At 43.7% G+C, this 16,111-nt stretch overlaps 1 protein-coding gene across 8 annotated transcripts in view; it reads right to left on the bottom strand.

The window, feature by feature from the left end:
* LOC149318181 (A-kinase anchor protein SPHKAP-like) overlaps positions 1-16,111 on the bottom strand; it is a 93,583-nt gene that overhangs the window by 50,860 nt on the left and 26,612 nt on the right. For all 8 annotated transcript variants that reach the window (XM_089509159.1, XM_089509166.1, XM_089509163.1 and 5 more), the window contains one exon: positions 10,025-10,135. In XM_089509159.1, coding sequence (XP_089365285.1) covers positions 10,025-10,135 — 111 coding nt within the window. The remainder of the gene's footprint in view (positions 1-10,024; positions 10,136-16,111) is intronic.

The following is a 16,111-nucleotide window of genomic DNA, read 5'->3' as shown; positions in this document are numbered from 1 at the left end:
TATTATTCATTCTACAGAGGGGAAGCCTTGGCAAAAGAGAAAGGTTTTAAGTCTCTTTTTAAATGATTCCAGGGGAGTCATAAGACGGAGCTCCTTGGGAAGACTATTCCAGATCCGCGAGGCTGCTACAGAGAAAGCCCTCTGGGATGTGGAGACATATCTGGAAGATGGTATTTCCAACAGATTCTTCCCGGATGTTCTAAGTGGGCGGGGCGGATTATATGGGGAGATGCGGTCCCTCAAGTAACTGGGGCCCAAGCCATGTAGGGCTTTATAGGTGATAACCAACAACTTGTATTGCGCTCGGAAGAGAATGGGAAGCCAGTGGAGATCTTTCAGAATAGGTGTTATATGGTCAAACCTGGATGCACCGGTGACCAATCTGGCTGCCATGTTTTGTACTAACTGAAGCTTCCGGGCTTGGTACAAGGGTAGCCCCATGTAGAGCACATTACAGAAATCTAAGCGAGAGGTTACCAGAGCATGTACCACAGTTTCAAGGCCCCTTTGGTCCAGGTAGGGTCGCAGCTGGCGTATCAACCGAAGCTGATAGCAAGCACTTCTGACCGTCGCATCTACTTGAGATGTCAACTGCAGGGACGAGTCCAGAAGTACTCCTAAGCTGTGAACTTTGTCCTTCAGGGGAAGTGTGACCCCATTCAGAACAGGTGGACAAATTTCCTTCCCCAGGCCTGGGGAACCTATCACCAGTACTTCCGTTTTTTCTGGATTCAGACTGAGTTTGTTTTCCCTCATCCAGCCCATTACTGACTCCAAGCAGGCATTCAGAGGAGAGACGCCATCCTTAGACACTGCATCAGTCGGAGACACAGAGAAACATATTTGGGTGTCATCAGCGTACTGACAACACCGCGCCCCGTGTCTCTGGATGATCTCTGCCAGCAGTTTCATGTAAATGTTAAACAAAGTGGGGGGACAAAATAGCTCCCTGAGGAACCTCAGATGTTAGTTCCCTCTTAGAGGAGCAAGTGTCCCCCAACTGCACCATCTGGAATCTGCCCGAGAGGTAGGAACAGAACCACTGGAGCGCAGTGCCCCCGATACCCAACTCCCTCAGGCGTTCCAGAAGGATACCGTGGTCAATGGTATCGAAAGCCGCTGAGATGTCCAAAAGCACCAACAAAGTCACACTTCCCCCGTCGATGCCCAGATGGAGATCATTGACTAAGGCGACCATGGCAGTCTCAACTCCATATCCCAATCTGAAGCCAGTTTGAAATGGGTCCAGATAATCGGTTTCATCCAAGACTGCTTGGAGTTGGAAGGCAACCGCTCTCTCGATCACCTTACCTAAAAATGGCAATAATGTTATTGCTTACCGGGGGGGCAGGGAGGGTTTTTTGAGCAACGGTTTAACCATTGCTAGTTTTAAACTAGATGGAAATTTTCCCTCCCTGAATGATGCATTGATTATGTGTTGCAATAATGTTACAGCATCACCACCTTGGGCGGTCAGCCAAGAAGGACAGGGATCGAGAGAGTACGTCATCTTCCTAACACATCCAAGAAGCTTGTCTACTTCATCGGTATCAACAAACTCAAAGTGATCCAGTTTAATGGAGTCCACGGAGGCTCTGGACACCTCTACTATTGTATCTGTTGAAATGCCAGCGTCGAGATCAGCCCTTATCCGAGAGATTTTAACTGCGAAAAAGTTGTTAAAATCGTCACAGCAGGCCTTAGTTAGTTCTAAAATAGGGTTCGGAGTGGAAGGAAGCTGAGTCAGTTCCCTGACCACCCTGAACAGCTCTGCTGGACGCGACTCTGCAGACGCAATATGCGCAGCACAGAAGGAGTTCTTTGCTGCGCCTATTGCCACTCCATAGGACTTCACAAGAGCCTGATGGAGTGTCTTGTCGGATAAGCGCTGGTGTCTCCGCCAGCTGCGCTCTAGTCATTGCACGGCCCGCTTCATTTCCCAGAGATCTTCTATATACCAGGGTTTCTTATTAGAAGCGGGCCGGAAAGGACGCTTAGGAGCGATACTGTGTATAGCCCTGGAAAGGTCATTATCCCAGATGTTAGTCAGGGCATCAACAGAATCGCCATCAGATCAACCATAGACTCCTGTAAGGCTTCTTGGAACCTTTTGGGTTCCATCAGCCTTCGAGGGTGGACCATCCTAATAGGTCCTCCACCCCCGGGGGGGGATGTAGGTAGTTGCCTTCAGTTGGACCTCTCCCCAGTCTTCCCAGTCCAGCATGCTAACCCCCTTGACCTTTATGCCATACTGGTTCTCACATATATATGTATAAGAAGAACTAAAGAACACACCACCACAGTATATAACATGAAAAAAAAAATGGTGAAGGCTGCCTTGACAATTGTCGACTCAAAATTTGGTTTTCAATAATCATTCAATGTTTTCAATTTTTTCCATTTAAAATGTTAGGAACAATATCATTGCAAATATGAGCAAATGCACTTAAAGCATGAGCCTATATCTGTCTACTCAAAAGTAATTTCCAGTGACTTTAGTGAGACTGCATAAGTCTGCAGTCCTATACACACAATTACAATTACCTGAGGCTTATTTCTGAGCAGATATACACAGCAGTCTTCTGTTAGTCCAGGAGTGGGCAACTGTGAAAGGGTGGGGGCTACATTAGCCACTCAGGAGACCTTGGATTGCTGCAGCTCCCCGACATGCCACCCCCTCCCAATCATTCCTCCCAATGGCATCTAAGTGACAGGGGGCATTTTCACCATTTGGGGGGCTTTCCTGGTCCATTTTAGGCTTAGGAGAAGCTCTATTATTTAACATGAGAGAGTGAATAGAGAAGCCACTTCGTATTTCAAAAAGGAAGAGATATGTAAACTCAAAAGCTAACTCTGTAAGAATCTTAGTTGCAATTTATTAAATACAGCTGGAGGTAGGAAATGTGTCTGAAATGTCCCCCATATCTCCTAGAGAGCATTTAGGGGCAATCCCCTTTTTGGAGGGAAATTTTGTAAAATATTTGTTTGGACCATGGGGGTGCTGGGAACATCCAAAGAGGTGGAAATGGCCATCACATCCCTTAGGACATTTTGGAGAAAAAATATATTTTTAAAAAACCTCTAGAGGGACACAAAATTCCAAAAAGGATTGTCTTCACACCAGAAGAAAATGATAGGAAAGCTACAACTGTATCTAGTGGTGATGTTAGCAATCACAACCTGGTGTCTTTCTTCAGATATGCTGGCCACAATGAATATGGGTGATAAGGGTTGTAGTTCAAGATATCTGGAGGGCACCAGTTTGCATATTTGTGTTCTACATATTTAAATCTTGTGCTCTTCCTTGGGAAGAATAAGAACAGGGAAACATCTGCAGCTAAAACTCTCCAATAAACACAAGAGTCCCTTGTAAACAATCTTTTATAGGGTCTGTCCTCATTCTGACCAATAGGGTGACTTTTTATGAAACTTCTACATTCCAAGATTCTTATTTCTGAATGTTATTAACAAGACAATAATATAATAAAAGCTAGTATAATTCTTTCTCCTTTTGCCCTTTCCAGACTTTTATATTTACTTTTGAACTTGTTCATTAAAATGCAGCAAGCAGAGGAATATAAACATTCCCACTGACAGCAAAATAGCTCCCTCCTTCAGAAGCTTACATGTAACTCAATGAGAATGCTGCATGGAACAAGCCACCTACACTCATTGTTCAGCAAGAAAATTATTAATTTTAAATAACAGTAAGCCCTGAGATGAATGCTAACTGTTTTTAAGCAAGCTTATTCTGCTCTCTTACATCCTATAAAGCAAATTGAAATGGTCATGTTTTCTCACCCACCCTATCTTTCTCTTGCCATTCTAGGACATATAGCACATGCTGTTACTTCTTCAGTCTGGGATGATGAAATGACATTACACGGTATTACAATTTATAGTTCATTTGGAAGAGTACATTTCATGACGTTCTTGACCATTCTCTCCCAACACCAACTTAGGCCTTAAAATGCATGGTCCGATTCTGGCACCATCCTGTGTAGATGATGCATGGCCCAAACCCCTGTTCTGGTGCAAGCAGTCCAGATGACGTCAGGCATGTCCTGTCCAGAATGAGGGCATAACAAGGTTAACATGAATTAAAATAACTTATCTGTTGCTCAGGATCTTCGGGAAAGATCTGGAGCCCTTGCTTCCTGCACCGCTGCAGCTGTCTTCCTGGGTGTCCCTCTGGGCTGCCTGGAGCATCCACAGGTTGCTTGCTTCTGAAGTCAGAACGAGGCACCCCATGACAGTTACATACTAGGTGCTATATTCTGACTTTAGAAGCAAGTGACTCATGGTGGTGGCAAATGCACCAGGTAGCCCAGCAGGACTCCCATGCAAACAGCTGCTATGGCATGGGAATGGAGGCCAAGTTAAAAGGGAAGCTACGGGACCAAGATACTCCAGGCTGCCCTGGAGTGTCCTGACCAGTACGGGCAAGGCCTTAGGTGTGTCATTCACAAAGCAGCTGGCGGCACAGCTTTTTAGGTATGGGATGGGAAAAGTGGGCCTCCAGATGTTGCTCTTTTGCAAAATTCTTTACTCTTTACTATTGGCTATACTGGTGAGGTCTGAGTGGTGTTTTAATCCAACATGTGTGAGGCTATAAATCCTCTAATCTTTAAGATGAATTTTCAAGGAGTGGAACCGATCTCCCTATGGCCTGTTACAGACTGCCAAAATAAAGCTGCTTCAGGTCTCCTTGGAGGTATGCTATTTAAATGATGCATGGGTCCTAAGAGTCTGGAGGTCGTGCCAAAGCCACACTCCATTCCTAAGCACCGGAGTGCAGCTTTGGTGCAGCTTCTGGATTCTTAGGGTGCATGCATCATTTAAACAGCATACCTCCAAAGAGACCCGAAGCAGCTTTATTTTGGCAGTCTGTAACAGGCCTATATCTTTAATATCTGTGTAAAAGACAAAACTTATTATAGAAAAGATGAGGAAATCCCATCTTCTACACATTTATTACATTTAGAGCCATATTATTTTGCAGCGCGCCTGGACATCCTGTGCTCTATCTCCAAACAGAAGGTTGTTGTTGTCTGTCTTCAAGTCATTTCTGACTTACGGTGATCCTAAGGCAAACCTATCATTGGTTTTCTTGTTTCTAAAGAGATGTGCCATTGCTTTCCTGAGGCTGAGATCATGCAACTTGCCCAAGATCACCCAGTACAGCATAAGTATCATGCATAAACAGTCATTGAGTCTGTTCCTAGAACGACTGTGAGGTTATAGTGACTGCAGGTATTAATGAAAAAGAATGGGACCACTGGGGAAAAGGAAATTAAAGGCGCCTCACTTCTAAACTGGAGGAGGGTATTGTTCACCATATCACTGTACCTATTCCATGTCCTTTTCTGATTAATGAACTGAAGATATCTTCTATGATTTACCTGCTTGTTTTGCTATGATAAAAGTGTAGTAGCATCCTGTTCTTCACCCGTTTTTCTTCCATACACTGTACTAAGGAGATATTAAAAGTTTTATCAGAGCTTGGAAAAGTTATTTTTATGGAACTGCTGCCTTAAGGTAATATATACCAGATCTGTTGTTGTTGTTGTTGTTGTTATTATTAACCTTTATTTATAAAGCGCTGTAAATTCACACAGCGCTGTACATACAATCTTTTTAATTAGACGGTTCCCTGCTTACAATCTAAAAAGACACGACACAAAAGGAGAAGGGAGTGGTGGTGGGGAAGGGGATAAGGTCCAGCAGTTGTTCTCTACCTCTGAGGCCTGGACCAAGGCAGATGGAATGGAGGGAGGACTTGGCTTCTTGGAGCTAGCCTGCCTCTCTCCTCCTCAAAATGAAGGGAGAGCTTGTCTTCTTCCAGGCAGGCCTGTTGGAGCTAGCCTGCCTCTCTTTCCCTCAAGATGGAGGATGAAGGGAGGGCTTGTCTTCTTCCAGGCAGGCAGTTGGAGCTAGCCTGCCTCCCTCTCCCTCAAGATAGTGGATGAAGGGAGGGCTTTTCTTCTTCCAGGGAGGCGTGTTGGAGCTAGCCTGCCTCAAGATGGTGGATGAAGGAGGTCTTGTCTTCTTCCAGGCAGGCCTGTTGGCGCTAGCCTGCCTCTTTCTCCCTCAAGATGGTGGATGAAGGGAGGTCTGAAGAGATCTGGTTGGATTTACGCCTCCCACCCTCCACTGAACCTAGGTTAAATGTTTCATGCAGCATTTTTAATATGAAAATTTTGGCAAGAGCTCAGGAAATAATGTGACTCAAACTTAGTGTCAATTATGTTTCAAGAGCCTATAACTCAAGAATGTCTTAATGGATTTATAGGTATATTAAAGACTGTCCTTCATTTAACTACCAGGCTATGTTGCTCAGTGTCCTATTCTTCACAGTTCATAGCTTCAGAAACAGCTGTGAATATTTCCTCATCATTTAGGCTAGCTCCATTTTAGATTTGGTGTAAATAATTGTCACTCCTGATTTGTACATAAAGGAAATATGTCAATAAATATTTATGCCATGTACACCATCTGCTTCCTTTTGCAAAATATGCTAATAATTACCAGGCACCACTTCTATATACTTGACATTATTCGGGTCACAAGGAGCCTCTAACTAATGACAGAAGGAAATCATGCCAAAACACATAAGGCAGATTATACAGAAGTCTCACTGGGCTTGAGCTTCTAATGGTTTTAGTTGAACACAGGTGCATTGCAAAGGTGACATCTTCAGATCCACATCATGATCCACATCAACCACCTGATCCTCTGGAGCATCATCTGTACTCTTGCCAGTACTGGGTTATATGCCCAGTTCTTCTATTAATGTCTATGCAGGTTTCATATTTTACTGATTTGATTGGTTAAAAATGGTCCCAAAATACACTCTGAAAAAGCCAGGCAAATGGTAACAAAGTAAGCCTGGTAGCAATACTAGGTGAAATATGATGCAAACTGTTTTAAATGCAGAAATATTTCTGACATTGCTCAGCACGCTACCTTGAATACTTTTCAAAACCCCAGAAGTTAGAGTGAATATGTCAATTGCCAACTTGTGTGCTGCCACTTCAGCATTTGCAGCAACCTGCTATGCTGCAACAACCAAAACAGAACCCTATATATGGCAAGCATGCTACTTGAAACTACTGGCCTTTCCTAACTCCCTGCAGGGATAGGACAATGAGAAAATGTAAAGCCAGAAGTAAAATGCGTGCTCTGAGATGCCAGAAGGAAGCATTTGATATTACTGCATGAATAAGATGATTTCATTCAACCTTTAGAACATACCTCTTTAGGCCTTGAGGAGAATTTTGTATTGTTTCTTAAGGATTAAATCTCTTGAAGATACTGCAAAGGTGTTCTCCTTATGGGTTTAAAGCTTGCCAATCAGATTTTTCTTGGCTGTGATACAATCCTGGTCAAACCAACTCTTGGATCTGATGAAAATGTTCTGAGGCCTTCCTATGTGCTTAAGTGTCAGGTGAGCTTCAGTATATTTATCAATATCTTGTAGAAAGCTAAAAGTCTGGAGTATGGGATCAATACAAGGACAGTGGACCTTAAGAATGTGATCAGTGTTAAACAAATGTGTAATGTTTTTGTCTACTCTTGCAGACCATCTGATCTTAGTTGTTTCAGCTTCCACCAAAGGAATAAGGCAAAAGCTGAAAGTTGCATAGATAAGCTGCCCAAATGGCATTGGTGACAGAAGCAGAAGTAGATGGTCACTATTTGGCCAAACGTCTGTCTCTGGGATGTCAACTAATTCTAACAAATTACATGAAGGAATAAGGCAATCTATGATACTCAATCCTAGTCTCTGAGCAGAAAGAATATTCTCCAAGAATATCACCAATTACAGGGCCATTGAGAATACATAAATCTAGATGGTGGGATGTTTGAGCCAAACATAGTCCAGCACAGATGTTATCTGATACAATGTTACACCACCTCTAGGAGCATGGCAGCACAGCCATGGCTTGAGGCACATAGAACCTCTGAACTGATTTTTACATATCATGTCTCCGAGACACATATGACAACTAAGAACTGTATTCAGGTGACAAGGTTACCCACTGGCTATTTTCTTCCCATTTAGGCAATATTGGGCTAAAAGCCCAAATGGGCTATTGCCTAAATTGCCCCTTAAGCATGTGTGGGGCAAATCGGCTAGTAAACAATGTAGTGATCTAACAGAAAAAACGGGGCATCTTCAAAGCTGAAACAACAGGCATTGTCTCTTGGCCATATCCCTTCATATTTACTACAAAAAGGACCATGTGATCCCATGCCTTTAAAACAAAACATTTTCCTTGTGTGCAAAGAGTAGCTTCCTACTGAGAAAACATACAAAATGCCATGGCTTTGTTATTACCATAGTTTTAACCTCCAGCTACACTATTTTTTTCCTTGTAAGAATATAATTAAGATGTTTTAAACACAGAGAGTAAACTGTAGATTAGAACTGAAAAAACCTCTCCACTAATAATAGCTTTTGTTCAGAAGGGAAACACAGTCACAGAATGCAAAGCTTTTTTTTTGTTTGTTAAAAGGGAGCATGAATCATGCTCACAGTTGAAAGATACAGTAACAACTATACACATTCCTAATGCACAGCCAGCATGGCATATACTAGAACAATGTTTGAATGCCATTAGGTGCACAAACAAATCTATAAGTTGCATAGCATATTACCTCTCTCCACCAACTTCTTGTTTGTAAGAAAAGATAGCCAAATGCCTGCCTTCAGTTCATCAGGTTACCCTAAACTAGATATACTTCGCACTGCTTGTGGTTCTGAACTAGTATGAGGGTACCATTAAGGAATACTTTTTTAAAAACCTGTCAAGGCAACATTTTAGATCTATTCTACAGACTCACAGTTCTCTTTATGAATATAGACTTTTAAAAGTATTTGCAAAATTGCTTTCCATGGTCTTAAGACAAACACACATACAGATTTGCTGCTAATTTAGGAAAGTGCTAGTGCTGCTGGTTATAAGCATGCATTATTGTACTCTATTATAGGGAGAAATCTATTACGAAAAAAAGTCCTAAAGGAAATCTACAAAAAGTTTCATATTATCAAGAGATACAAAAGCCAATATTCCTCAGTGCCCCATTAATGATACGTTCCCACCTTTCTTAGCTAGTCTTCTCTCCTCAGATAATTCCTGACTGCAATTAGTTCTACATTTCTACATTCCTTGAAGCTATTCCATTTGTTTCCACTTGAGATGAGATGAAATTAAATGAGTAGATGTGTTCATGTCCTTCTTGTGGGCTAGATGGGCCTTTAGTCTGATCCACCATGGTTCTTCTGATCCAGCATGTTTCTGCCATCTTATCTACTGTCCCATTCATTCTGGGATTTCTATTAACTCCACCCATGTCCCTGCTCTGCAAGACGCCTACCATTCTTTTATCTTTATCTCAGGCTATGAACTCTGAGAACTGCCTGCTCTGATATCTGAAGAATACAGATCTGAAGAATCTGAATCTACAACTATTTTACCATCTTCTCCTGCAGGAAGTTTTTGGGTACAGAACTCTTCTCCAAGAAAGACTTACAGCTCCCATCTTCACCATCTGCCACAGCCATACTGGCCTTGGGCAATGGGACACAAACAGCATATGCTCAAACCCGCGGAGAGCCGCACGAGACCCATTCAAATGAATGGGGCATGTGCTGCTGTGCCGCTGCATGCACAAACCCCATTCATTCCAATGGGGCTTGAGCATGTGCGGAATTCGGCTTATGCAGGGGGAGAGGTCCTGGAACGGATCCCCCGTGTAAGCCGAGGGTGCACTGTATTTCAACACCTCTGGAGAGTGAGAGATTGGGAAACACTGATGTACTGTGTGCTTTGCTTTGAGATTCTTCTCATTACCTATCCTTGCTCACATATGTGGGAAGAATTGCGCATAGAGAACAAAATACTATTCATTATCATATATGCCAAACTGGACAAGAGAAATTGGAAATAATACTCTTTCTTCATAGCTCTGGCTGCATATTTGCTCTTCCTCGATTGTTCAAATCTTGCAAAGGACTTACTGAAGTGTAGTTCTTTTCTAATTTGTCTTCCACTATACCAATTCTGCATGGTGTCCTCTGATTCTGTAGCCAATAGTCTGTTGATTCAAGCAAGCTGTTACTGCAGAGAACCTGTAGAAGGAGAAGAATTTAATCATCCTTCTTGAAATACAAGCATTAATTCAAGATACTGAGTTTCATTTCCTCGAAATCTTAGGGCCAGTACATACCGGCGGGAAGTGGCATGGCAGCAACGATACTAGGGGCCAGGAGTGCGCAGCAACCGCATGCTCCTGAGCCCTAGTACATGCAGATGGCGGCATCATGACACCCTCCTGTTCATACGGGGCACCATGATGATGCTGATGCTGTGGAGCATCTGGATGTCACTTCCAGGAAGTGACATCATGGTGGTACCACTTCTCCTTTATGGCGCAGCAGAAAAGAAGCCACTTAGAGCATGCTGGAATTGCGCAGTGAGGCTGCTGCAGCACCGACAAGCGGTAAAGATGGGCGGCACAGAGCTGCCCGTCTGCACCATGCCTTAGAGAGGTTTTTAGTCAACTCCAGTTTCAGTCATTAAAGAATTTGAAGGTGTTATGGTTGTCTTGCATGTTTTAAATCAATTCATTGATTAAATCACAAAGATATATAACTTAGGACCTTATTGCACCGCTTAAATAACCTGTCTTACCTTTTCTGAACTGAAGTTAATTCGGACTTCAGCCAGGTCCTATTGCAAGGATTTTGCCATGGAAGCCGCTGGGAGAGTCCAGCCTGGCTGTAGCCCGGGTCCCAGGTGTGCTTTGGGAGCCTCAATTTGAAACTGGGAGCTTTCCAACTTCAAAATATGGCTGCCAGAGTGTGCTGGGGACCTGGGCTGCAGCTGGGCTGGACTCGCCCAGCGCCTCTGGTGGCAAAATCCTTGCTATAGGTCCCAGCTGCAGTCAGAATTAGACTTCAATTCGGAAGAGGTAAGCCAGGTTATTTAAGCGGTGTGATGAGGTCCTTATTTAGTTCATAAACATACATAATTTAGTTAAACAAATCATGGTTTAGAGTTTCAGGTAACCTAAACCATTGTAAACAAAAAAAGAAGGAGCCCACAATTAACCCCAGGTCATAGCACAGAAAAGAACTATTCCATTCTATAGCTGTTTTACTGCTTGTTGCACAGGGAAGGAGGTCAGCTGATAACCTAGAAAGAAATTGGACACTGGGCATCTTTAAATAATCTGGGGACCCTGAATGTTAGTAGTTTAATGACCTTTTGCAGATTACCTGAAAGCAGGCTGAGACTAACCATGTCAGGTAAACAGGGTTTGAGGGAGGGCAAGTGCCCTCAGGACTATCTGCAGTGAATTTTATTACATTTTAGCTGGGCACATTCATTGTGAAGGTCTGCCTGTTTTCAAACACATAAATAAACATGACGAAAAAGATATTCGTTTCAGTACAGATTAAAGTAACATCATGTTACAAATATTCCTGCACCATGCCTCAAACCAGCTAATAGACTCATTTGGATTATCAGTTTTGGGTTTAATAAGCCATTTAATAAGCCATTTTCACTCTCTTTGCACACTGGCTTTGGTCAGTGGTGTCTGCACTTGGGGTGTCACTCGGTGCAGGGAGGTGGGGCTTCTGTGGGGTGGGGCTTCTGTGGGCAGGAGCACAAGGGCACCCCCCCCACCTCAGCAGCACACTCTGCCCAGGGTGTACTACCCCACTAGGTGACACTCCCCTCTGGGGTGTCACCTGGTGCAGTCCTCACCGCTGCACCTCCCTTAGTGGCTTTGGCACTGGTATCATGGTTACTTTAGTTTCCCATTGTCACTGTAAATGAAAACTGATTTAGTCCTAAGGATTTCAGATATGGGAGACTCAACCTCAGACATTGAAACACTAATTCTGGCCTCCTGACTGGCCCCCTGAAAATTTTTAGTTTTTATTTATTAGAGTACAGTGCATCTGCACTACCGCGGTACCACATGCACGAATCCCATTCATTTAAATGGGGCTCGAGCATAGGCGGTATTTGCTTTATGTGGGGGAGTCCGGAACAGATCCCCCGCATAAAGCAAGGGTGCACTGTATTTATACCCCACCCTTCACTCCTAAAGGCTATCAGAGTGGCTTACAATTATTGTTTTTAATTAGACAGTTCCCTGCCCTCAAGCTTACAATCTAAAAAGACACGACACAAAAGGAGAAGGGAATGGTGGTGGGGAAGGGGATCAGGTCCAGCAGTTCTTCTCTCCCTCTGAGGCCTGGACCAAGGCAGATGGACTGAAGGGAGGGCTCTTCTTCTTAATTCAGGCCAGGCCCGATGGACCTGGCTTAAAGCCCTGCTCCAGTTTATTTCTTTACTCAAACTAAAAAAAAAAAAAATGTATGCAAGGGAATCAGTGATTGGGTATGCAATGCCTCCTGCCTGGGTATGGAGGTGTGCAATAAAATCCATGTACAGTAGAGTCTCGATTATCCGTCCTTCGGTTATCCTACCTTCTGGATTATCCGGCTTCCCATGCTTCTTCATGAGTGCGCCTCACAGGTGGCACGTTCACAAAGAAGCATGGGACGTCGGATAATACCACCATTGGGCACAAAAGTCCCTTATCTCCCCTCCCCTCCTCCTTCCCTCCTTCGTTACCTCCTTCCTTCCCTGGAGGAGATGCCAGGGAAGGAGGTTCCAAGCCGCAAAAGAGAGTCTTGGGAGGCGCTCAGCCCAGTCCTCTCCTCTGTGGCTTCGTGGACTCCGTGGCTTCTATGGACTCCCTTCAGACTGAGGAAAACGAAGCTGCCAAGAAGAGGCCTGGGTGCTCAGCCCAGGCTTTTCCTCCGTGGCTCTGTTGGAGTCCTGGGTGCTCGGCCCAGGCCTCTCCGGTGCTGCCATGGAGGGGAGGACTCGGCCGAGCATGAAGCCACTGAGAAGAGGCCTGGGTGTTCGGCCCAGGCCTCTCCTCCGCGGCTTCATTGGAGGCCTTGGTGCTTGGCCCTCTGGTCCTCTGCGGCTGTGGAGGGGAGGACTCAGCCGAGCACAAAGCCTCTGAGAAGAGGACTGGCTGCCCCGCCCAGGCCTCTTCTCAGCTGTTTCGTTTTCCTCAGCCCAAAGGGAGTCCATGGACCCCGTTCGGGCTGAGGAAAACAAAGCCGCGGAGGACAGGCCTGGGCCGAGCACCCAGGCTTCTTCTCGGCAGCTTCATGTTCGGCTGAGTCCTCTCTGCCATGGAGGAAGCAGGACTCAGGAGGTAAGCAGGGAGGGAGAAGGGGAAGGGAGGCGAGGGACTTTTGTCCCCAATGGCAGCGTGGGTGTGTGCGCGCCGTCATTGGGGACAATGACCCTCCGGATTATCCAACACTTTTGGTTATTCAACCATCAGTCGGCCCGTTTATGTTGGATAATCGAGACTCTACTGTATTAAAATTTACATCCCACACCTAGTTCAGGAGGAAAGGACATGCCAGGGCAGTACGATAATCTCCATAGACGGAGCAGAGAAGGATAGGGTAACAGCTATCAGGCAGCTAACAATAACAACAAAAATATAACCAGGCTTCTTTTCTCTACTGAAGAAAATAGAATACCAAAAAAACAATTCAGTGGCTAAACTGGCCAATGAATTATCCTCATTGTCTTAAAATTATTCCAAAATATATGATTCAATGTCATGTTTTCAAAGAAAAGAGCATTTTTAAAATTGCTGTCGTTATTATTTCAAGAATCATAGCCATGTTTATTGAAAGAAATATACCACATTACAGATTAACCATCTTATTATTACATGAGATTGCACAGACTAAAGTCATTATTATTATTATTATTATTATTACATTTGATTCTTTATGTGTCATTAATCAAATGTAAGATTTTTTTTATATCAGTTAACTATGATATCATCAAATCTGGATTCTTTTATACTTTCTCTCCAAGTCAATGCTATTCTATTTAGAAACAATAATAATCGAATAGAGACTACAGATAACAGAGAAATTATGTTCAGATTATGTACATCCTAATAAATTTTTCATTATTTTTCAGCAAAATGGTCAAACATTTCATAACCAAACAATACCAGGTGCCTTAACATTTGATCTGAAAGAGACAAAAAATTGAGGCTTGACATATTAAGAAGGAAATGGTTTTGATTCAAAGCAAGCCTTTTCCTAAGAGATTATTCACTAGTCTTCCAAATTTTTCTTGGGTAATATAATCTCATAATAACTTTCCATTATAATAGCTTAGATGAATGAGAAATAGCTTTCTCTCTACCCAACCTTCTTGCTCTTTCTTAAAGGCTTAACTGAAGACCCAGAAAACGAACAAAGTTATTCCTGCCTCTGAAAAGCTATTTCTATTCCAAAGATAAAGTACTGTGGTTAAGCAATGAAATGGGATGCTTGGATGATTGTGGAGCCTCTTTTTCTGGATGGTAAATGGCATTCTGTTAGGTAGGAATGCGTTGTGTTAAATTATTTGCTCCCTCAAAGAAGAATAAAAATAACGTAATCTATTTTCCCTTCATCCATTTTCAAAAAGGTCTCTTCCCCACTTGACCCCATGCAATATCAGGATGGTCTGGCTTCACCTCCATCCTTCTGATGTTGTGAAGAACAAGGGTGGCAGGAGGGAAAACAATTTAGGATCATTGAGGATATAGCTTTCTTGGACCTGTGTTCTGATAGCTGGTTCATGATAATGCAGATGTTATTGTTGTGAATTGGCTATAGGAAGACAGCCCAGAACTGCAACCTTCTTCAACAGGTTGCCTTCCCCCAGCCTCCCAGCCCCAGAGAATAAGAAATAGATGAGTCCGTGATGGGGAGGCAGGAGCAGTCTTCAAGTTTAATCAAGAATTGGGAGGTGGGGGGGGGGGGGACAAGAAAGGGATCTGAGGAAGATTCTCCTTGTTGGTGGTTGGACAATTAGAAAGCTCCTTCTGTATGCCAATATTCTTTCTATCCCTACTCTTAGGAATGCTTGAAGAACACAATGGAATTTATCACACGGGGATCCAGGAATGCAGCTAGCACGGAACGAAAGGGGGTGTGATGAGAACGGAATGGGGAAAGGATGCATTTTACTGTATGCCAGAACGCCACCACTGCGCAAGTCTGCATTCCATTCCCCATCCATTCCCCATCCATGCCAGAGAGGCTGATTTTCAGGAACTGTTCAGAACAGTTCTTGAAAATTGCCTCCTCTGGAATGGATGGGGAACAGAACAGGGACTTCTGGCGGCATCATCAGCATTCCGGCATGCAGTAAAATGCCTCCTTTCTCCATTCCATTCCTATCACACCCCTTTTCGTTCCATGCTAGCTGCGTTCCTGGATCCCCATGCAATAAGCTCCAATATCATGCTTAAGGGCAGGTATTTGGATTTGACTTCAGCTGGAGGTGCAGGTGGTTTTGGACTGTAATTCTCCAAATTCTTCACTAACAGCTATGATGGATTCTGCTGCTGGGAGCTGCAGACCAAGAGCATCTGGTTAGCTCTGCATTTACGCTAGACCAGTGAGAGAGACTTTTAGAGACTGAGTGCCTAAACTCAGTGGCATTCCCAAACCAACCCAGTGCTGGTGGTAGGACTTCCAGGGGGTGGGACATCTCCCAGCTTTCCAGAATGGGAGGGTTGGAAAAATGGAGCACTCCTTTCCTAAACCCCTCGCTGGCATTTCCAGGGTGTAGAAACGGAGCAAGCTTGGGGAGAACACAAGAGAGAGAGCCTTCTTGGAGGCTGCTCCCACCTTGCTTTCTTTTCACCAGCAAGCAAAAATATTTTTATGCAGGCAGGCTTTTGTATAATCATGGGATGTCTTTTATAAGAAGTATGTGTTATACGGGCTATGTGTTGCAGTTATGGTTTGTTTTTTAATTGATGTAATTTTATACAGTTTTTATGTTGATGTTTTTAATTTTTTAAAACTTGTGAGCCACCTTAGGTCCCTTTCTGGGGGAAAGGCTGCATAAAAATGAAATAAATAAATAAATAACTGTAAAAATGAATTGTGATGGTGTAAAGCAGACAGAACAGGAGGCCAGCCTGAAACTACAGGCATTCCCCACCTACAAGACCATTAGAAGAATTCTTGATTGAATTCTAA

This window comes from Sceloporus occidentalis, unplaced genomic scaffold (assembly GCF_023333645.1).
Source record: "Sceloporus occidentalis isolate IW3139 unplaced genomic scaffold, rSceOcc1.0.p SCAF_2, whole genome shotgun sequence".
NCBI lineage: Eukaryota > Metazoa > Chordata > Lepidosauria > Squamata > Phrynosomatidae > Sceloporus > Sceloporus occidentalis.
The sequence above is the reverse complement of the archived record's forward strand: the minus strand, read 5'-3'. Positions and strand labels throughout refer to the sequence as shown.